The sequence below is a fragment of the Pelophylax lessonae genome (genome assembly GCF_965119305.1).
Source record: "Pelophylax lessonae genome assembly, chromosome: 2".
Taxonomy (NCBI): Eukaryota; Metazoa; Chordata; class Amphibia; order Anura; family Ranidae; genus Pelophylax; species Pelophylax lessonae.
The window spans coordinates 21661477-21686100 of record NC_138769.1 but is presented as its reverse complement, the minus strand read 5'-3'; the positions used below and the strand labels follow the sequence as shown (position 1 = coordinate 21686100).

At 43.4% G+C, this 24624-nt stretch overlaps 1 protein-coding gene across 1 annotated transcript in view; it reads left to right on the top strand.

Annotated features, from left to right (window-relative positions):
• LOC309547925 (uncharacterized protein) overlaps positions 1 to 24624 on the top strand; it is a gene marked incomplete at both ends in the record, with an annotated part of 104317 nt that overhangs the window by 24927 nt on the left and 54766 nt on the right. The window contains one exon of the mRNA XM_082247923.1: positions 2378 to 2500. Within this exon, the coding sequence (XP_082104049.1) occupies positions 2378 to 2500 (123 nt within the window). The remainder of the gene's footprint in view (positions 1 to 2377; positions 2501 to 24624) is intronic.

Here is a 24624-nt window from a genome sequence, read left to right as displayed (position 1 = left end):
TGATAATGCTCTTACAGCTCTAAATTAATAATTATTAAAGTATTCTAAAGTATTCTGAATGGTGAACTGACCTCCAGCTCCCTTCACTGCAAACGGTGGAGAGACCTCTGTCTCAGCTTAGAGCGGCACTGCAAGTTTAATTTGGATCAAAGTGGTCGAGATAGTTAAAAAAAAAAAGAACAGTGTGGGGTTTCCACCCATAATTCCCACTTTTAAGGTTGTTAAGGGAACAGTAGGTGCCTGCACCCACTGCGTCCATAGCAACCAGTGACGTCATCCGGCCCCAACAAATTGGTCGGGATAATTAAAAAAAACCTTATGTAGTTTCCCCCCAATAATTTGTGCCATTGTACCAGACTCTTCAGGTCGAATATGAATTTGAACTGGGGTACCATGCAAAAAAAGTGGGGTCCACCATGATTTCTTTACCAGACCTCTATAGACTTTCTATGGATTTTTAGGGGGAAAAAAAAGGAATTAAAAAAAAAAAGTGTTAGGTCCACCAAAAATCCACACCAGAGCCTTATATACACTATAGTGTCAAAAGTATTGGGACACCTGCCTTTACACGCACATGAACTTTAATGGCATCCCAGTCTTAGTCCGTAGGGTTCAATATTGAGTTGGCCCATCCTTTGAGGTATAACAGCTCCAACTCTTCTGGGAAGACTGTCCACAAGGTTTAAGAGTGTGTCTATGGGAATGTTTGACCATTCTTCCAGAAACGCATTTGTGAGGTTGGAGAGATGTTGGAGAGAAGACCTGGCTCGCAGTCTCCACTCTAATTCATCCCATGTATGTATTCAGACACAGCGGGAGTCGGGCCAGGGGAGGAGAAGCGGTGATCACCGCCGCTCTTCCCCGATCGTCTGGGATCGAGTGAGGAAATCTGCCCGCTTGTGTAAACAAAGCAGGCGGATCTCCTATGTGACAGACAGTCACAGATTACAGGATTCAGCATAGCTGAACCTGCGATCTGTGTCTGTGTCACACAGTCCCCTCCCCCCACACACGTCAGTAAGCATGAGGCATACATTTAACCCCTTGATCACCAATAAAGTTAACCCCTTCTCTGCCAGTGCCATTATTACAGTAACGGTGCATATTTTTAGCACTGATTACTGTAGTAATGTCACTGGTACCCCCAAAAGTGTCAAAAATGTCAGTTGGGGGTCCGATCTGTCTGCTGCAATGTCGCAGTCCCGCAAAAAAAAATCGCAGATCGCCGCCATTACTAGTAAAAAAAAAATAAACAATAAAAATGACAAATCTTTCCCGTAGTTAGTAAACGCGATAACTTTTGCGCAAACCAATCAAAATACGCTTATTGCGATTTTTTTTTTACCCAAAAATATGTAGGAGAAAACAAATTGGCCTAAAATGTTAAAAAATTTTGATTTTTACATTTTTTTTGGGAATGTTATGTATCAGAATGTAAAAAATATTGTTTTTTTTTTTTTCAAAATTGTTGCTCTTTTTTTTCAAAAATTAAAAATCGCACAGATGATCAAATACCACCAAAGAAAGCTCTATTTGTGGGGAAAAAAAGGACATAAATCTAATTTGGGTACAGCGTTGCACGACCGCGCAATTGTCCGTTAAATAATACAGTGCCGTATCGCAAAATATAGCCCGGTCAGAAATGGGGTAAAATCTTCCGGTCTTAAAGCGGTTAAAAATACGCTCATTGAGGATTTTTTTGTCAAAGACATGTAGCTAAATACATTTTGGCCTAAATATATGACAAAAATTGAATATTTTATATATTTTTTAACTGTCAAAGTAGAAAATGTAAATTTTTTCGCAAAATTTTTGCTCTTTTTTTTATTAATATCGCAAAAAATGAAAAGCGCAGAGGTGATCAAATACCACCAAAAGGAAGCTCTGTTTGTGGGAAAACAAGGACGTAAATTTTGTTTGGGTACGGCGTTGCATGACCGCGCAATTCTCAGTTAAATTCGCGCAGTGCCAAGTTGCAAAAAGTGGCCTGGACGTAAAGCAGGAAAATCCTCCGGTGGTAAAGTGGTTAAGTCTGATTTCGATTCCAGTCAACATTGGGGATTTTATTGCTAAATTCCGAATTCTTTAGAAAATCTAAAAAAACATTTTTAAAAATTGCCAACCGCCGTACTAAATACGAGCATGAACAGGGCGACGGAAGAGTTAATCTGAGCCATCTAGCTGGCCAGGGTCCTGAGCTATATGCGGTTCCATGGAAGATATTTGCGATTTCACTTCCCCTTGTGGAACTGTTGCACAAACTAGCTGTGATGAGTCGCCTTAGATGTCATTTTATGATAACAGTGGTGGCGAAAAAGTTTAGCAGAAGAAAAAAAAAAATAAACACCTGCCCACTTCCTCCCTGAGATTGCTGTAGAAGAGAGCTGCCGCGTGACGTTCCAGACGCCAACTGAGCCATACAATGATGAGGTAGCAATGGTGCACGGCGCTCTGCCTCCAATGAGGATCAGCATCCTCCTCCATCTACTACTCCTGACAGGTAAGGCCAACCTAGGGGGACGAATGGGCCGAGGTCTGGACACACCGGGCTTTTTGTTGGCTTATGCTGATGGCTGACAAACATTTGGGGTTCAGAGACAGCGACATTCATGCATAGATCCAAACTGAGATAGGAAAGAAAGATGCATGCTAGTCTGACCACTTCCGGACCCCCCATAGAAGTTTTACTGCTGCAAGGCGGCCGCACTTCGCAGGATCACATATATATATATATATACACCCGATCCTGCACTTCTGGGTATGGGTATGAAGATTTAATCCCACTGCTAACCGTAAGGGGTAAGGGAAGGATGGGGGCCCATATTGGCATCTTTGCCCTGGGTGAGGTATGGGCTTGTCCCGGCACTGTCTGTACCGAATGATCAGCGGGTGCCGGTGGAATTGAGTGCGTGGGACCTTCTGATGGTCTTCTGTTGTGTAGGATCACAGCAGGAGCGAGCAGCCAACGGCATGCACTCGCACCCTGTAACGGATCAATTATTATTATTAAGCATCAATACATTTTATGGAGTATCAATAAATTTTATGAAGCATCAATACAGTTTATGGAGTATCAATACATTTTATGGAGTATCAATACATTTGAAGAGATTGAGGAGCATGTATGGAGTTGTGGATTATCTTTTACTGAGCGCAGGATCCATGCCTTTCTGAATTGACGGAACGGCAATCTGCCATGTTTCCATTGGTAGACCGCCATTCCCCCTCTGTACCCAGGGCGGGGACATGGGGTAGGCAGGAGGGACAGCTGCCCTGGGCATAATAGTTTTTTTTGCAGTTATTTGGGTGCCCTGATCCTAACCGTAAGGGAAGGACGGGGGCCCCTATTGGCATCTTTGCCCTGGGCGCTGGATGGGCTTGTCCCGCCACTGTCTGTACCGAATGATCAGCGGGTGCCGGCGGAATTGAGTGCGTGGGACCTGCTGATGGTCTTCTGTTGTGTAGGATCACAGCAGGAGTGAGCAGCCAACGGCACGCACTCGCACCCTGTAAGGAATCGACTGGAACCCCAACTGGGTACCGCAGTTGACGGACGCTTCTTGTGCTTCCCGAGAGCTCCAAGCACTCCACCAGACACCATAACCACTGAAGACCCCACGACCTGCCGCAGCTTGGTTGGAGTCTCACCGTCTCCTACCCACCCTGCTTCACTCTCTGGGGAAAGAGAGGTTCACCCACTGAAACCTGGAGCCTTGTCGTAGGTCCAGGATGGGTAGGAGACGGCGAAACCCCAACCAAGCTGCGGCAGGTCATGGGGTCTGCGGTGGTTATGGTGTCTGGTGGAGTGCTTGGAGCCCTCGGGAAGCACTAGGAGCATCCGTCAACGGAGGTACCAAGTCGGGGTGCCAGTTGATCCGTTACAGGGTGCGAGTGCGTGTCACTGGCTGCTCGCTCCTGCGGTGATCCTAGACAACAGAAGACCATCAGCAGGTCCCACGGACTCAATGTCCTCCGGCACTCGCTGATCATTCGGTACAGACAGTGGCGGGACAAGCCCATCCAGCGCCCAGGGCAAAGATGCCAAACTGGGCCCCCATCCTTCCCTTACGATTAGGATCAGGGCACCCAAATAACTGCAAAAAAAAAAACTATTATGCCCAGGGCAGCTGTCCCTCCTGCCCACCCCTTGTCCCGGCCCTGGGTACAGAGGGGAAATGGCGGTCTACCAATGGAAACACAGCAGACTGCCGTTCCGTCAGTTCAAAATGGCATGGATCCTGCGCTCAGTAAAAGATAATCCACAACTCCATACATGCTCCTCAATCTTTTAAAATTTATTGATACTCCATAAAATGTATTGATAATCCGTAAAATATATTGATAATCCATAAAATGTATTGATACTCCATAAAATGTATTGATGCTTCATAAAATGTATTGATACTCCATAAAATGTATTGATACTCCATAAAATATATTGATGCTTCATAAAATGTATTGATACTCCATAAAATGTATTGATACTCCATAAAATATATTGATACTCCATAAAATGTATTGATACTCCATAACATTTATTGATGCTTAATAAAATGTATTGATACTCCATAAAATGTATTGATACTCCATAAAATGTATTGATGCTTAATAAAATGTATTGATACTCCATAAAATGTATTGATACTCCATAAAATATATTGATGCTTCATAAAATGTATTGATACTCCATAAAATGTATTGATACTCCATAAAATTTATTGATGCTTCATAAAATGTATTGATGCTTCATAAAATGTATTGATACTCCATAACATTTATTGATGCTTCATAAAATCTATTGATACTCCATATAATTTATTGATGCTTCATAAAAACAGGCAGATGTTAACGCGTTTCAGCCAGAGGGAAAGCAGGGACACAAATCTATGCCTTCCACCAGGGCCGCTGATAGGGGAGGGACCACCAGTCCTTCTGTAGGTTGCCCTGGCACACAGGGGGGCTCCCAACAGCACGGGGAATCAGTGCGGTCGGGCAGAGGGGCAAATACAGAAGGAAGCCCTGTGTGGCTCTCTGAAGCAACTGAAAGCCAGTTTCTCCCCCCCCTCCTGCCAGCTTTCAGCTGCTGCCGGGAGAGACACAGACACAGGGCATCATTCCTGTAATTACTACTCCAACCTTTCTTGCCTGCTTCTGACCCCCCCACCTCCCCGTGTGCCCCCCCCCCCTTTCACTGTGCTGCCACTCTCCCAAAGCACTGCAAGCTTCCCTGTCTTGTAAAAAAAAAAAAAAAAATGAATTAAAAAAAAATAATAATAGTTTAACATTGTAATAAATCATTTTAAAAAAATGTAAAATAAAAGAATTGTTAACATTTTTTACATTTAAAAATAAATATAAAAAAAAACATATAAAAATATAATATAAATATAATTATATTATATATAACATTATATAAAATATAAAAAAAACAAAAAATTTAAAAACAGCTAATTCCCGCAGGTTCTCTGTTATGTTTGTGTCCGCTAATAATGATTTTAGTGTACATTTTTAGAAATAATAGAAAATATTGTCTTGATATATTCGGGGTGGGGGGACGGGGACTGCCAGGAAGGCTGTGATTTCTAACAGCAGCCCTGCCTTCTACTAGTAAAATCACCTCCCCAACTACACTGAAACACCAGCTAGGCACACACTTAACCCTTTGATCACCCCTGTTAACTCCTTCCCAGACAGTGTCATTAGTACAGTGACAGTGCATATTTTTAGCACTGATCACTGTATTAGTGTCACTGGTCTGCCAAAAAGTGTCAGTGTCCGAAAGTCTGCCGCAATATTGCAGTCCTGCTATAAGTTGTTGATTGCCGCCATTACTAGTATGAAAATAAAAATAAAATACAAAAAGAATTCCAGTATACATCCCTAGTTTGTAGACGCGATAACTTTTGCTCAAACCAATCAATATATACTTATTGTAATTTTTTTTTATTTTTTTTTTTATTACTAAAAATATGTAGCAGAATACATTTTGGCTTAACAGGGAAGAAAAGGATCCAGGATCTGCTGCACTTAGAGCTGCCACCTCATCCATTTAACCACTTCAGCCCAGAATATTTTTCCCCCTTAATGACCAGGCCATTTATTGCAATTCGGCATTGCATTACTTTAACTGACAATTGCGCGGTTGAGCGGCGCTGTACCGAAATAAAATTGATGTCCTTTTTTCCCCACAAACAGAGCTTTCTTTTGGTGGTATTTGATCACCTGTGCGAATTTTGTATTTTTGCGCTATAAACAAAAAAAGAGCGACAATTCACATATATATATCATGCAGATAAGGCACCAAGTGAGTTTAATTACCACCTTAATCAGCCACAGAACCTGTGTAATTCATGCGTGTCCTGGATTAAAAGTATGAGGTGGCAGCCCTACCTGGTATGCATACTAAAGCCCCGTACACACATAACGATTGCCCTGGGTGTAATATATAATGCAACGAATATTTGGCCGCCGAACGATCGGCCGATTGTCGGCTTGTTAGTATGATGCTTCCGACAACCGACAGCAAATTTTCGGCTGAACAGAATCTGGCGTGCAGACTTTAAAATATTTGTTGGTCGTCACCAGAACGGCCGATTGTTCGCCAGTCAGTACAGAATTTGGCCGACAAACAGCAGATTAGCAAGACTGGGCATGCTCAGAAAAGAAAAAACACAGGGAAAGTTAACCATCACATGACATCACTTCTGCAGTCGGCTGTTGTTGGCCGACAAAATTTGTGTGCAGTCTTCAGCACTTTTCAGCCGACAGGACAGCACCGGACAAAAGATGGCCGATCGTTCGGCCGACATTCGGTACGTGTGCACGGGGCTTTAGGCTGGCCATACAAACTATAAGATTTTCTGAAGACTTTTTCCTTTAGATTTACCAAAACCAGATAATATGAGGTCAAACCTAAACACTTTCAATTTGTATGCAATCTGGCAGGCCCTTGCACTACATAGTTGTAGATAAATCTAAAGGAAATTGAATAAGAAAATTGTATAATGTATGGCCAGCTTAAGTTAAAGTAATTGTAACATCCGTGGGTGTAACTTCCATTCACTGTCCCCTGTAGCAAAACCTGCTAAAATGAGACAATTAAGCCAAATAAAAAATGCATTAGTTAAGACAATGGTACAGTTGATTTTAACATAAAGTATCCATTACACACAGGTGTGCGCAGACTATTGCATTCGAGTGTACGCCTCAAAGCTCAAACACATGCATGTATGTATATATACTGATAGTGTCAGTAGGGCAGAGATTGGTGTCAGTAGGGCAGTGAATGGTGTCAGTAGTTTGTATTTTTTTTTTTTATTTATTTATTTATTTATTTTTTTAAATTGTATTTTTTTTAATTAGTATTTTTCTTACAAATTTTATAAAAGCCCTGTTAGGGGGCTTTGCAAAAATATCAGGGGTTTAAACACTTCTGGATCGGAAGGATTTGCCCCCTTAATGACCAGGCCATTTTTTGCGATTTGGCACTGCGTTACTTTAACGGAAAATTGCGCGGTCGTGCGACACTGTACCCAAATAAAATTGATGTCCTTTTTTTTCCCCCCCACAAACAGAGCTTTTTTTTGGTGGTATTTGATCACCTGTGCGATTTCTATTTTTTGCGCTGTAAACAAAAAATAAGCGACAATTCTGGAAAAAAAAAAGAAACAATATTTTTCACTTTCTGCTGTATAACATTCCAAAAAAAATGTAAATATCCAATTTTTTTTTCATCCTTTTAGGCCAATTTGTATTGTGCTATTTTTAGTAAAACAAAATCCCAATAAGCGTATTTTTATTGGTTTGTGCAAAAGTTTCGGCTTTCGAGCAATACAAGGAGGCTAATAAGAAAAGTAAACGAGAAATCACGATGGCTAAAATCAACTTTGAGAGACAAATAGCGGAGGATAGTAAAAAAAAACCAAAGAAATTCTTTAAATATATCAACAGCAAAAAAAACTAGGGCAGAGCATATTGCACACATAATTAGCGATGATGGGAGGATGGTTACAGAGGACACTGAAAAAGCAACCGTGCTGAACGCTTTTTTCTCGTCAGTCTTTACACAGGAAAAGGAGGGGTACACTGACCATGACTGTATGGTTAGTAGTAATACACAGGACTTGCCACTATGGCTAACAGAGGGTGAAATCAGGGAAAGGCTGGATAAACTTAACACAAATCACCAGGTTCGGATTGCGTACATTCGAGAGTACTTAAGGAACTCAGTAAGGTTATATGCAGACCACTGTTCCTGATCTTTGCTGACAGTATTTGGACAGGAAATGTACCAGGGGATTGGAGAAAAGCTAACTTGATTCCGATATTCAAAAAGGGTCAGAGGCATATCCCGGGAAATTATAGGCCTGTCAGTCTGACATCAGTAGTATGTAAACTTCTGGAGGGGATGATAAGGGACTATATCGTAGAGTTTGCTAAGGACAACAGCATCTTCAGCAGTAATCAGCACGGGTTTACAAATGGGCGTTCTTGTCAAACCAATCTCTTAGCATTCTACGAGGAGGTGAGCTGTGAGCTAGATAGGGGCAGACCAGTGGATGTGGTGTACTTGGATTTCGCTAAGGCGTTTGATACAGTTCCCCACAAGCGCTTAATTTATAAAATAAGGTCTGCAGGTATCGACAGGGTTTGCTCTTGGATACGGAACTGGCTAAAAGGGCGTGTCCAAAGGGTAGTAATAAACAGCGCATACTCAGACTGGTCTGAGGTGGTAAGCGGGGTACACCAAGGCTCAGTCCTGGGACCAACCTTGTTCAATTTATTCATAAACAGCATTGAGGACGGGATCAGTAGTTCGTTATCAGTTTTTGCAGATGACACAAAATTGGGCAGGGCAATAACTGCACAGCATGAAGCAGATATCCTACAGAATGACCTGAACAAAATAAGAGTGGGCAACGACATGGCAAATGAGGTTTAACGTGGAGAAGTGTAAGGTTTTGCACTTGGGGACTAAAAACATAAAAGCACAATACACTTTAGGGGGAGAACCCTTGAGGGAATCAAAAATGGAGAAAGATCTGGGAGTCTTGGTTGATGATAGACTAAGCAATAGCATGCAATGTCAAGCGGCAGCTGCCAAAGCTAGCAGAATATTAGCATGCATAAAGAAAGGGATGTATTCCAGAGATAAGACTATAATCCTTCCACTTTATAAAACTCTGGTCTGACCGCATCTGGAGTATTCTGTCCAGTTCTGGTCGCCAGTCCTCAGGAGGGATATGTTGGAGCTGGAGAGAGTCCAGAGAAGGGCAACTAAACTGATTAGGGGATTGGAGGACCTTAACTATGAAGAGCGGCTGCAATCGCTTGATTTATTCTCCCTGGAGAAGAGACGTCTGAGGGGGGACATGATAGCAATTTATAAATATCTTAATGGGGATTTCAGCTTAGAAAAAACCTGTTCATTTGAAGGAATTGCATGAGGACTCAACAGTGGCGGCCCGTGCATAGGGGGCGCCAGGGCGCCGCCCCCCCTACCCCTAAAAAAAAAAGAAAAAAAAAAACGAAAAAAAAAAAAAAAAAAAAAAAACAAAACGAACAAATAAAGTTGTTCAAAAAAAAATTGGGTTCGCCGGCCTGAACCCAAGGAACTGGTGGCTGGGGGGTGGGGGGGGGGGTGGGGTTGCCTCCCAGAAGAGGCGCCGATTGGCTGCCTTCTGGGGAGGTAGGGGGGTATCCTGGGCGCAAGTCTTTGCGGTTGGACACCCCCACTTTCTGATATCCTGGCTGTGATTGGTCCAGTCTACAGCCTGGACCAATCATCATCCAGGATATCGCTGACGTCGCAATGGGGGCGGTGCCGGTGCGTGCGTCAATCACTCACCGTCACCGCCGCTCAGAGAAGAGGAGAGGCCGCCCGCCGGTTCCCGCCGCCGAGACGACGAGGGAGAAGGACCCGCCGCAGAAGAGGAGGAAGAAGCTGAGCCGCGCCGCCGCCAGGTAAGTTTGAACAGAGCACGCACGCTGACACTCTGCAATCATTGGGGGACAATGCTGGCACTCTGCAATCATTGGGGTACAATGCTGTGGGCACTCTGCAATCATTGGGGGACAATGCTGTGGCGCTCTGCAATCATTGGGGGACAATGCTGTGGCGCTCTGCAATCATTGGGGGACAATGCTGTGGCACTCTGCAATCATTGGGGGACAATGCTGTGGCGCTCTGCAATCATTGGGGGACAATGCTGTGGCGCTCTGCAATCATGGGGGGACAATGCTGTGGCGCTCTGCAATCATTGGGGGACAATGCTGTGGCGCTCTGCAATCATTGGGGGACAATGCTGTGGCGCTCTGCAATCATTGGGGTACAATGCTGTGGGCACTCTGCAATCATTGGGGGACAATGCTGTGGCGCTCTGCAATCATTGGGGGACAATGCTGTGGCACTCTGCAATCATTGGGGGACAATGCTGTGGCGCTCTGCAATCATTGGGGGACAATGCTGTGGGCACTCTGCAATCATTGGGGGACAATGCTGTGGCGCTCTGCAATCATTGGGGGACAATGCTGTGGCGCTCTGCAATCATTGGGGGACAATGCTGTGGTGCTCTGCAATCATTGGGGGACAATGCTGTGGGCACTCTGCAATCATTGGGGGACAATGCTGTGGCGCTCTGCAATCATTGGGGGACAATGCTGTGGCGCTCTGCAATCATTGGGGGACAATGCTGTGGCGCTCTGCAATCATTGGGGGACAATGCTGTGGCGCTCTGCAATCATTGGGGGACAATGCTGTGGCACTCTGCAATCATTGGGGGACAATGCTGTGGCGCTCTGCAATCATTGGGGGACAATGCTGTGGCACTCTGCAATCATTGGGGGACAATGCTGTGGCGCTCTGCAATCATTGGGGGACAATGCTGTGGCACTCTGCAATCATTGGGGGACAATGCTGTGGCGCTCTGCAATCATTGGGGGACAATGCTGTGGCGCTCTGCAGTGATTGGGGACAATGCTGTGGCACTCTGCAGTGATTGGGGACAATGCTGTGGCGCTCTGCATTGAAAGGGGCTCGCACGCTGAACTCTGCATTGATGGGGGCACGGAACAGTTGCATTGAAGGGGGCATGCACGCTGAACTCTGCATTGTGGGGGCACAGCACAGTGTTCATTGCATTGAAGGGGGCACAGCACAGTTGCATTGAAAGGGGGCATGCACGCTGAACTCTGCATTGTTGGGGCACAGCACAGAGTTCATTGCATTGAAGGGGGCACAGTGTTTATTGCATTGAAGGGGGCACAGCACAGTGTTTATTGCATTGAAGGGGGCACAGCACAGTGTTCATTGCATTGTGGGGGCACAGCACAGTGTTTATTGCATTGAAGGGGGCACAGCACAGTGTTGCATTGAAGGGGGCATGCACGCTGAACTCTGCATTGTTGGGGCACAGCACAGAGTTCATTGCATTGAAGGGGGCACAGTGTTTATTGCATTGAAGGGGGCACAGCACAGTGTTTATTGCATTGAAGGGGGCACAGCACAGTGTTTATTGCATTGAAGGGGGCACAGCGCAGTGTTTATTGCATTGAAGGGGGCACAGCACAGTGTTTATTGCATTGAAGGGGGCACAGCACAGTGTTGCATTGAAGGGGGCATGCACGCTGAACTCTGCATTGTTGGGGCACAGCACAGTGTTCATTGCATTGAAGGGGGCATAGCACAGTGTTTATTGCATTGAAGGGGGCACAGCACAGTGTTTATTGCATTGAAGGGGGCACAGCACATTGTTCATTGCATTAAAGGGGGCACAGCACAGTTGCATTGAAGGGGGCATGCACGCTGAACTCTGCATTGTGGGGGCACAGCACAGTGTTTATTGCATTGAAGGGGGCATAGCACAGTGTTTATTGCATTGAAGGGGGCACAGCACAATGTTCATTGCATTGAAGGGGGCACGCACGCTGAACTCTGTATTGAAGGGGGCATGTACACTGGTCTCTGCATTGAAAGGGGGCATGTACGCTGGTCACTGCATTGAAAGGGGGCATATACCATCTCCTGTACCATGACCTGTGACATGCCTATACCATATCTGTGCCATGCCTATACCATATCTGTGCCATGCCTGTACCATCACCTGTGCCATGCCTGTACCATCACCTATGCCATGCCTGTACCATCACCTGTGCCATGCCTGTACCATCACCTATGCCATGCCCTTACCATCACCTGTGCCATGCCTGTACCATGACTTCAAAGTCACGCAATTTTTTACTGCGTTTTTTGACGTGAAGCAATACCTATTACATTTTTCTTTTTGCGCCCCCCCAAAAATTTTGAGCACCAGCCGCCACTGGCAGCCACCATAATACAGGTGCTGGTATTCTGCAAAATATTATATTTTTCGTTCTTGGATTTAGATACACTTTATATTTTTCGCTGGTTGTAGACATGCTTGTCCTAGAAGATGAGTCAGATCAGAGAAGTGGCTGTCACACGTCTGTATTGTGGTAGATGTCAGCTTTCACCATCCATTGTACACATTGTGTATGTGGGTGGTTCTCTTTTTTTTTTGTTTTTAACAGATTTCTAAATAACACTCAGTGGACTCATAACCTTACACAACCAGCAAATGTGAGCCCTAAATCTGAACTCCAGACACATATAAAAGATACAATGATCTGTCAGGGCTGTCTAAATGCATGGGCACTGCCCAGAGGCCCCAGGTGCATTGGGGGCCCCATTATAATCTTGCATTACATCTTATTTTCCAGCTGTCCCGGATTAAGTGGGACGGTCATGCTTTTTACTAAGTTGATGGTCACATCCCAGAACTTGTAATGTGCCCTCCTGATCCTGGTAATGTGCCCTCCTGACTCCCCCTGTATTGTGCCCTCCTGACTTCCCCTGTACTGTGCCCTCCTAATCCCAGAATTGTGCCTTTATTACCCCCCCATGTGTTGTGCACTCCCGACTCCCCCTGTTCTATGCCCTCCTTATCCTAGTATTGTGCCCTCCTGACTCCCGCAGTATTGTGCCCTCCTGATCCCAGTATTGTGCCCTCCTGATCCCAGTATTGTGCCCTCCTGACTTCCCCTGTACTGTGTCCTGTTGACTCCCCCTGTACTGTGCCCTCCTGATCCCAGTATCATGCCCTCCTGATCCCACCCTGTACTGTGCCCTTCTGATCCCAGTATTGTGCCCTCCTGACTCCCGCAGTATTGTGCCCTCCTGATCCCAGTATTGTTCCCTCCTGACTCCCCCTGTACTGTGCCTTCCTGATCCCATTATTGTGCCTTCCTGATCCCAATATTGTGCCCTCCTGACTCCCCCAGTAATGTGCCCTCCTGATCCCCGTATTGTGCCCTCCTGACTCCCCCTGTACTGTGCCCTCCTGATCCCAGTGTTGTCCCTTCCTGATCCCAGTATTGTGCCCTCCTGACTCCCCCTTTGCTGTGCCCTCCTGATCCCAGTAGTGTGCCCTCCTGACTTCCCCTGTACTGTGCCCTCCTGATCCCAGCATTGTGGCCTCCAGATCCCAGCATTGTGCCCTCCTGACTCCCCCATACTGTGCCCTGCTGACTCCCCCTGTACTGTGCCCTCCTGATCCCAGTATTGTGCCTTTCTTATCCAAATATAGTGCCCTCCTGATCCCAGTATTGTGCCCTCCTAACTCCCCCTGTACTGTGCCCTTCCAATCCCAGTATAGTGCCTCCTGATCCCAGTATTGTGCCCTCCTGACTCTCCCTGTACTGTTCTCTTCTGATCCCAGTATTGTGCCCTCTTGACTCCCCCTGTACTGTGCACTCCTGATCCCAGCATTGTACCCTCCTGATCCCAATATTGTGCCCTCCTGATCCCAGTATTGTGCCTTCCTGACTCCTCTATACTGTGCCCTGTTGCCTCCCCCTGTACTGTTTCCTTCTGATCCCAGTATTGTGCCCTACTGATCCCAGTATTGTGCCTGCCTGATCCCAGTATTGTGCCCTCCTGACTCCCCCTGTACTGTTCCCTCCTGGTCCCAGCATTGTGCCCTCCTGATCCCAGCATTGTGCCCTCCTGATCCCAGTATTGTGCCTTTCTTATCCAAATATAGTGCCCCCCTGATCCCAGTATTGTGCCCTCCTAACTCCCCCTGTACTGTGCCCTTCCAATCCCAGTATAGTGCCTCCTGATCCCAGTATTGTGCCCTCCTGACTCTCCCTGTACTGTTCTCTTCTGATCCCAGTATTGTGCCCTCTTGACTCCCCCTGTACTGTGCACTCCTGATCCCAGCATTGTACCCTCCTGATCCCAATATTGTGCCCTCCTGATCCCAGTATTGTGCCTTCCTGACTCCTCCATACTGTGCCCTGCTGCCTACCCCTGTACTGTTTCCTTCTGATCCCAGTATTGTGCCCTACTGATCCCAGTATTGTGCCTGCCTGATCCCAGTATTGTGCCCTCCTGACTCCCCCTGTACTGTTCCCTCCTGGTCCCAGCATTGTGCCCTCCTGATCCCAGCATTGTGCCCTCCTGATCCCAGTATTGTGCCTTTCTTATCCAAATATAGTGCCCCCCTGATCCCAGTATTGTGCCCTCCTAACTCCCCCTGTACTGTGCCCTTCCAATCCCAGTATAGTGCCTCCTGATCCCAGTATTGTGCCCTCCTGACTCTCCCTGTACTGTTCTCTTCTGATCCCAGTATTGTGCCCTCCTGACTCTCCCTGTACTGTTCTCTTCTGATCCCAGTATTGTGCCCTCCTGACTCCCCTTGTACTGTGCCCCCCTGATCCCAGTATTGTGCCCTCCTGACTCTCCCTGTACTGTTCTCTTCTGATCCCAGTATTGTGCCCTCCTGACTCCCCCTGTACTGTGCCCTCCTGATCCCAATATTGTGCCCTCCTGACTCCTCCATACTGTGCCCTGCTGACTGCCCCTGTACTGTGCCCTCCTGATCCCAGTATTGTGCCTTTCTGATCCAAGTATAGTGCCCTCCTGATCCCAGTATTGTGCCCTCCTGACTCCTCCGTACTTTGCCCTGCTGACTCCCCCTGTACTGTGCCCTCCTGATCTCAGTATTGTGCCCTCCTAACTACCCCTGTACTGTGCCCTCCTGATCCCAGCATTGTGCCCTCCTGATCCCAGTATTGTGCCCTCCTGACTCCCCCATACTGTGCCCTGCTGACTCCCCCTGTACTGTGCCCTCCTGATCCCAGTATTGTGCCTTTCTTATCCAAATATAGTGCCCTCCTGATCCCAGTATTGTGCCCTCCTAACTCCCCCTGTACTGTGCCCTTCCAATCCCAGTATAGTGCCTCCTGATCCCAGTATTGTGCCCTCCTGACTCTCCCTGTACTGTTCTCTTCTGATCCCAGTATTGTGCCCTCTTGACTCCCCCTGTACTGTGCACTCCTGATCCCAGCATTGTACCCTCCTGATCCCAATATTGTGCCCTCCTGATCCCAGTATTGTGCCTTCCTGACTCCTCTATACTGTGCCCTGTTGCCTCCCCCTGTACTGTTTCCTTCTGATCCCAGTATTGTGCCCTACTGATCCCAGTATTGTGCCTGCCTGATCCCAGTATTGTGCCCTCCTGACTCCCCCTGTACTGTTCCCTCCTGGTCCCAGCATTGTGCCCTCCTGATCCCAGCATTGTGCCCTCCTGATCCCAGTATTGTGCCTTTCTTATCCAAATATAGTGCCCCCCTGATCCCAGTATTGTGCCCTCCTAACTCCCCCTGTACTGTGCCCTTCCAATCCCAGTATAGTGCCTCCTGATCCCAGTATTGTGCCCTCCTGACTCTCCCTGTACTGTTCTCTTCTGATCCCAGTATTGTGCCCTCTTGACTCCCCCTGTACTGTGCACTCCTGATCCCAGCATTGTACCCTCCTGATCCCAATATTGTGCCCTCCTGATCCCAGTATTGTGCCTTCCTGACTCCTCCATACTGTGCCCTGCTGCCTACCCCTGTACTGTTTCCTTCTGATCCCAGTATTGTGCCCTACTGATCCCAGTATTGTGCCTGCCTGATCCCAGTATTGTGCCCTCCTGACTCCCCCTGTACTGTTCCCTCCTGGTCCCAGCATTGTGCCCTCCTGATCCCAGCATTGTGCCCTCCTGATCCCAGTATTGTGCCTTTCTTATCCAAATATAGTGCCCCCCTGATCCCAGTATTGTGCCCTCCTAACTCCCCCTGTACTGTGCCCTTCCAATCCCAGTATAGTGCCTCCTGATCCCAGTATTGTGCCCTCCTGACTCTCCCTGTACTGTTCTCTTCTGATCCCAGTATTGTGCCCTCCTGACTCTCCCTGTACTGTTCTCTTCTGATCCCAGTATTGTGCCCTCCTGACTCCCCTTGTACTGTGCCCCCCTGATCCCAGTATTGTGCCCTCCTGACTCTCCCTGTACTGTTCTCTTCTGATCCCAGTATTGTGCCCTCCTGACTCCCCCTGTACTGTGCCCTCCTGATCCCAATATTGTGCCCTCCTGACTCCTCCATACTGTGCCCTGCTGACTGCCCCTGTACTGTGCCCTCCTGATCCCAGTATTGTGCCTTTCTGATCCAAGTATAGTGCCCTCCTGATCCCAGTATTGTGCCCTCCTGACTCCTCCGTACTTTGCCCTGCTGACTCCCCCTGTACTTTGCCCTCCTGGTCTCAGTATTGTGCCCTCCTAACTACCCCTGTACTGTGCCCTCCTGATCCCAGCATTGTGCCCTCCTGATCCCAGTATTGTGCCCTCCTGACCCCCCAGTACTTTGCCCATCTGATCCAAGTATTGTGCCCTCCTGACTCCCCCTGTACTGTGCCCTCCCTCCCCCTCCCCCCCCATACTGTGCCCTCCTGATCACAGTTTTGTGCCCTTCTGACTCCCCTGTAGTGTGCCCTCCTGATCCCAGTACTGTGCCCTCCTGATCCCCCTGTACTATGCCCTCCTGATCGCAGTACTATGCCCTCCTGACCCAAGTATTGTATAGTAGTGTATAGAGCTGTTTGCCTGGAGATTAGCTTATAAACACTTGCCGACCGCAATATGTTTAAATAAATTGTGGTTTACACGTGGTTTACCGGGAATATGGCTGAAGATATCACACATAACCCTGGTATCGTTTTTTTTTTTGCAGCTGGCCGGCTTTCTCCTGCAGATGGTCAGAGCTGCTCTTGAGCCGCTGGAACAGTTTCCGTCGCGGCAGGATGGGACCCCACCCCTCCTCCCGGTGCCCATTATTGTTTCTTGGGCTTACCGTTTCCGCCGGTTTGCCCGAGAACCAATCCAACGGTGAGGCCGGCTGCTCCCATTGGTGATCAAAGAGTTAACACTCTTTGATGGACTCTACTGCTTTGGAGCTAAAGAAGAGATTTGGGGTCTATTTCACCCCAGATCTCTCTCTAAAGAGGACCTGTCATTCCGATTTCATTTACAAGGGATGTTTACATTCCTTTTAATAGAAATAGTGCTAAAAAATAAATAAATGAAACGGACAGTGTTAAAAATAAGAAGTAAACTAAATAATAATAATAAAAATAATAACAAAAAAAAATTAAAGCGCCCCCCATCCCTCCGTGCTCACGGGCAGGAACGAAAACATACATGAGTCTTTTAAACATGTGAGGTTTTGCCGCGAACATTAGAGCGAGAGCAATAAATCTAGTCCAAGACCTCCTCTGTAACTCTAAACTGATAACCTGTAAAGGCATTTAAAGCGTCTCCTATGGAGGTTTTTAAGTATCATAATTTGTCGCCATTCCACGAGTGTGCGCAATTTTAAAGCGTGACATGTTGGGTATTTATTTATTAGCCGTAACATCACTATACAAAAAAATTGGGGTAACTATTGTGTTTTTTTTTTTATTCATTAACCACTTTAAGACCGGAAGGACTTGTCCCCTTAATGACCAGGCCACTTTTTTCAGCTTGGCACTGCGTGATTTTAACGGACAATTGCGCGGTCGTGCGATGCTGTACCCAAACGAAATTTACTTCCTTTTTTCCCCACAAATAGAGCTTTCTTTTGGTGTTATTTGATCACCTGTGGGATTTTTATTTTTTGCACTATAAACAAAAAAAGAGCGACAATTCTGAAAAAAAAAAAACACTATTTTTCACTTTTTGCTATATAACATTCCCCAAAAAAAAAAAAAAAATTAAAAAATTTAGATTTTTTTAACATTTTAGGCCAATTTGTTTTCTGCTACATATTTTTGGTAAAAAAAAAATCGCAATAAGCGCATTTTGATTGGTTTGCGCAAAAGTTATCGCGTCTACTAACTATGGGAAATATTTGCCATTTTTATTGTTTTGGTTTTTTTTTTACTAGTAATAGCGGCGATCTGCGATTTTTAGCTGGACTGTGAAATTGCGGCGGACAGATCGGACCCCTAACTGACATTTTTGACACTTTTGGGGGGACCAGTGACATTACTACAGTAATCAGTGCTAAAAATATGCACTGTTACTGTAATAATGACACTGGCAGGGAAGGGGTTAACATTGTGGGTGATCAAGGGGTTAAATGTGAGCCTAGGGGAGTGATTTTGACGGGGGGGGGGGGGGGTCATTGTTGAATGACCATAGAGACCTGTAATCCTATATAGAAGGATCACAGGCGCTCTGTGATCATTCCAAGGAGAAGAATGGTTGGCTGTGTTTACAACAGCTGACCGTTCTTCTCTCTCAGCGGGGAGTGATCGCGGGTGTCAGGCGGCAATCGGAGCCACCTGCCCGCTGCATCAGCTTCCCTACTGACGATCGGGGGCGGGAGCGTGCCGGCGGTGGCGCGCGCTCACAGCCTAGCCTCCTGCTCGCAACCGCCGTACAGTTACGCCGATTTGCGAAGAAGCGGCTGCCTGCCACAGTACATCGTGAAGAGGTTAAAGTGTATTTTTTTTTGCCAAAAAAATAGTGTTTGCAAAACGGCTGCACAAATACTGCGTTACATAAAAAAAAATGCATCGATCGCCATTTTATTCCCTAGGGTCTCTGCTAAAAAAAAAAAAAAATGTATAAATGTTTGGGGATTATAAGTCATTTTCTACCAAAAAATACTGATTTAAACTTGTAAAAAAAAAAAGCACCAGAAAAAGCCCGGGTCGGCAAGTGGATAATGTAGAAAACATGAGATGTGTGAGATAAGAGAATCCTCCACACAGAGCTGATTGAGAGCCTGTGGGGTGAGCTGTTCCGGGCTCAGGACAGGAAGTACTGTATATAGGGGGGTGGAAAATGTATGTGGCAGGATGTATGAACACCCACTATATGATCAATACCGGCTGTACAGAAAAAAAAAAACCCTTTACAAAGGTCAGCGGTATATCACTGATATTACTGCATATTGATACATTTGTATCATAACATATTACTGCATATTGATACATTTGTATCATAACATATTACTGCATATTGATACATTTGTATCATAACATGATACAATTATAAAATATGTTTAATAAAACAGAGAGGGCGCTGATTTTAAAACTGAAATCCGGATACAAAAAAAAACCTCTTCATTTTAATTTAAATAAAAATAAAGTTGATAAAAAAAAAAAAAAAAAACAAAAGGAAAGTACAATGTTAAAAAAATAAATAAAATAAAGAAAAATGTTTTAAGCACTTACGTTCCCCCATGCTCATGTGCAACTGCTCACTCGTCCACAGGTCCCGCACGCATATGTAGACGGCGATCGCGCCACATATATGGAGTATCGCCGCAAACATCAGAGCGAGAGCAATAATTTATTTTTTGTTCTGTAGAAATGCACGGAAATACCTGATTTAGGCATTTTAGCGTGTTTTGTTGCACATTTTTGAGAATTTTTCTGCTCAAATGCAGCAGTTAAATAAAAATAAATAATAATTTATTTTTATGATTTAGGCATTTTAGCGTGTTTTGTTGCTCGCTTATGAGCATTTTTCTGCTCAAATGCAGTAGTTAAATAAAAATAATTAATAATTTAAAATGAATAATAATAAAAAATAAAGTGTACTTTTTAAAACTGAACTCCGGATACAAAAATACCTCTTCATTTTAATTTAAATAACAATAAAGTTGATAAAAAAAAAAACAAAAAACAAAAGAAAAATACAATGTAAAAAAAAATAAAAATAAAATAAAGAAAAATGTTTTAAGCACTTACGTTCCCCCGTGCTCATGTGCAACTGCTCACCCATCCACAGGTCCCGCACGCATATGTAGACGGCGATCGCACCACACATGTGGAGTATCGCCGCAAACATCAGAGCGAGAGCAATAATTTTTTTTGTTCCATAGAAATGCATGGAAATGCCTGATTTTAGCGTGTTTTGTTGCACGTTTTTGAGCATTTTTCTGCTAAAATGCAGCAGTTAAAAAAAATAAAATAATAATTTAAAATTAATAATAATAATAAAAAATAAAGTGTGCTTTTTTAAACTGAACTCCGGATACAAAAAAAACTCTTCATTTTCATTTAAATGGCAATAAAGTTGATAAAAAAAAAACAAAAAACAAAAGGAAAGTACAATCTTAAAAAAAAAAAATAAAAGAAAAATGTTTTAAGCACTTACGTTCCCCCATGCTCATGTGCAACTGCTCACTCATCCATAGGTCTCGCACGCATATGTAGACGGCGATCCCACCACATGCCGCAAACATCAGAGCGAGAGCAATAATTTATTTTTTGTTCTGTAGAAATGCATGGAAATGCCTGATTTAGGCATTTTAGCGTGTTTTATTGCACGTTTTTGAGCATTTTTCTGCTCAAATGCAGCAGTTAAATAAAAATAAATAATAATTTATTTTTTTTGTTTTATTGCACGTTTTTGAGCATTTTTCTGCTCAAATGCAGCAGTTAAATAAAAATAAATAATAATTTATTTTTAGGATTTAGGCATTTAGGCATTTTAGCGTGTTTTGTTGCACATTTTTGAGCATTTTTCTGCTCAAATGCAGTAGTTAAATAAAAATAAATAATAAATTAAAATTAATAATAATAATAATTAAAAATGACATTTTATTTTTAGGATTTAGGCATTTTAGCGTGTTTTGTTGCACGTTTTTGAGCATTTTTCTGCTCAAATGCAGTAGTTAAATAAAAATAATTAATAATTTAAAATGAATAATAATAATAAAAAAAGTTTGCTTTTTTAAACTGAACGCCGGATACAAAAAAACCTCTTCGTTTTCATTTAAATGGCAATAAAGTTGATAAAAAACAAAAAAAAAAACAAAACAAAAGGAAAGTACAATGTAAAAAAAAATAAAAATAAAATAAAGAAAAATGTTTTATGCACTTACGTTCCCCCGTGCTCATGTGCAACTGCTCACCCATCCACAGGTCCCGCACGCATATGTAGACGGCGATCGCACCACACATGTGGAGTATCGCCGCAAACATCAGAGCGAGAGCAATAATTTATTTTTTGTTCCATAGAAATGCATGGAAATGCCTGATTTTAGCGTGTTTTGTTGCACGTTTTTGAGCATTTTTTTTTGCTCAAATGCAGCAGTTAAATAAAAATAAATAATCATTTAAAATTAATAATAATAATAAAAAATAAAGTGTTCTTTTTAAAACTTAACTCTGGATACAAAAATACCTCTTCATTTTAATTTAAATCACAATAAAGTTGATAAAAAAAAAACAAAAAACAAAAGGAAAGTACAATCTTAAAAAAAAAAATTAAAAGAAAAATGTTTTAAGCACTTACGTTCCCCCGTGCTCATGTGCAACTGCTCACTCATCCATAGGTCTCGCACGCATATGTAGACGGCGATCCCACCACACATGTGGAGTATCGCCGCAAACATCAGAGCGAGAGCAATAATTTATTTTTTGTTCTGTATAAATGCATGGAAATGCCTGATTTAGGCATTTTAGCGTGTTTTGTTGCACGTTTTTGAGCATTTTTCCGCTCAAATGCAGCAGTTAAATAAAAATAAATAATAATTTAAAATTAATAATAATAATAAAAAATAAAGTGCGCTTTTTTAAACTGAACTCCGGATACAAAAAAACCTCTTCGTTTTCATTTAAATGGCTATAAAGTTGATAAAAAAAACAAAACAAAATGAAAGTAGTGTTAAAAAAATATTAAAAGAAAAATGGTTTGAGCTCCACTGTGCTCATGTGCAACTGCTCACACGTACATAGGTCTCGCACGCATATGTAAAGGGCGATTGCACCACACATGTGGGGTATCACCGCAAACGTCAGAGCAAGAGCAATAGTTTTTTTTTTTTTTGTTCATTAGAAATGCATGGAAATGCCTGATTTAGGCATTTTAGCGTGTTTTGTTGCACGTTTTTGAGAATTTTTCTGCTCAAATGCAGTAGGTAAATAAAAATAAATAATAATTTCAAATTATTAATAATAAAAGAAAAATAAAGTACTTTTTAAACTGAACTCCAGATACAAAAAAAAACATCTTCATTTTTATTTAAATAAAAATAAAGTTGATAAAAAAACAAAAAACAAAAAAAAAAAAAAGCAAAGTACGGTGTTAAAAAAAAACATTTCAAAGAAAAAAAATTTAAGCACTTAGGTTCCCCCGTGGCTCATGTGCAACTGCTCACACGCATATGTAGACGACAATTGCACCACATATGTTAGGTGTCACCGCAAACGTGAGAGCAATATATTTGGTGCCAGACCACCTGTGAAACTCTAAAATGGTAACCTGTAAAAGCTTTTAAAGCGTCGCCTATGGAGATTTTTAGATACTGTAATTTGGCGCCATTCCACAGACAGACACAATTTTAAAGCATAACATATTTGGTTTCTATTTACTCGTGGTAACATCATCTTTTATATTTATTATTTAATAATTATTATATATGTATATATTATTTATTAAACAAGTGTGTATTATGTTCTGTTTTTTGCACATTAAAATAATTCAAAATGTGTTTTTTTTTTCCCCCAAAAATGAGTGTGTGCAAATACTGTGTAACCTAAAAATATGCAACACCCACCATTTTATTCTCTGTCTAGGGCCTCTGCTTTAAAAATATATATTGATAGTGTTTGGGGGTTCTAAGTAGTTTTCTAGCAAAAAAAAAAAATATATATATATATATATATATATATATATATATATAATTGTTTTTTTTTACATGTAGGAAAGAAATGTCAGAACTGGCCTGGAATGGAAGTGGTTAAAAAAAAAAAAGTAAAATAATGAAAAAACAAAAAAAAAAAAAAATCACTATTAACCACTTGCCGACCGCCGCAAGTAGATGTACCGGTACGTCACTAGCCTGTGAGGCTCTGGGGAGCGAGCGTGCGCCGCCGGAGGCGCGCTCCCGCGCGGTCACGGACCCCCCCGCGCGTGTCTCCGTCGGGGGAGAGGGAGAAAGTCAGGCGGCTAGTGTAAACAAGCCGCCTGTCATTCTCCCCTGTGTAGAAACACTGATCATACGGTTCTACTATGTAGGACCGTTGATCATTGTTTCTACACTTCAAGCCACAGCCAATCACAGTAAGAATCACGCCCCTAGGGACACACACAGCCCCTCCCTCTCAAATAAAGTTAACCCCTTCACTACCAGTGTAATTTTACAGTAACAGTGCATATGTATAGCACTGATTACTGTAGTAATGTCACTGGTAACCCCAAAAGTGTCAAAAATGTCAGTCAAGGGTCCGATCTGTCCGCCGCAATGTCGCAGTACCGCAAAAAAAATCGCAGATCGCCACCATTACGCGTTAAAAAAAACCCAAAAATGACAAAAATCTTTCCCTTTGTTAGTAAACGCGATAACTTTTGCGCAAACCAATCAAAATACGCTTTTTGCGTTTTTTTTTTTTTACCTAACATATGTAGCATAAAACAAATTGGCCGAAAATGTTAAAAAATTTTGATTTTTACATATTTTTTTGGGGAATTTCATATAAAATATGTGAAAAATATTGTTATTTTTGCAAAATGTACGCTCTTTTTTTGTTTATAGCGCATGATCAAAAAATCGCACAGGTGATTAAATACCACCAAAAGAAAGCTCTGTTTGTGGGAAAAAAAGGACGTCGAATTAGTTTAGGTACAGCGTCGCACGACCGCGCAATTGTCCGTTAAAGTCACGCAGTGCCGAATCGCAAAATACCCCCTGGTCAGGAAGGGGGTAAAATCTTCCGGGGCTTAAGTGGTTAATGTAGCGGAGGTGAGAAATGCTGCATAAGGATGATTGCTTTGAAGCTGAAGATCCGCTTTAAGGCTCCATTCACATCTCAGAATTTTGTAGCTTGAAGCTCCAAAAAAGTAGGAGGAGATAAAATCAATTATTCTCTATGGAGACGGTTCACATCTCCACTCCGTTGCCTGAAGCCAAATCGTGCAGATTGGTACAGTTTTTAAGCGTTTTTTGTTCCAAGGAAATGCCTGATTTGGGTGTTTTTGTGTATTTTGTTGAATGTTTTTGAGCATTTTTCCGCTCAAATGCAGTGGTTAAATAAAAATAAATAATAATTTAAAATGAATAATAATAATAAAAAATACATAATAATAATAAATAAATCTCTATCCTTAATATTAACCAATAACCCTAATATTAAACCCCTAAATCGAATCCTTACCCCCAACCCCCACTATTAACCGCTAATATTGACCCCCAAACCCTAATATTGACCCCTAACCCTAATCCTAACCCTAATATTAACCTCTAATCTAAACCCTAATATTAACTCTAAATCTAATATTAACTCCT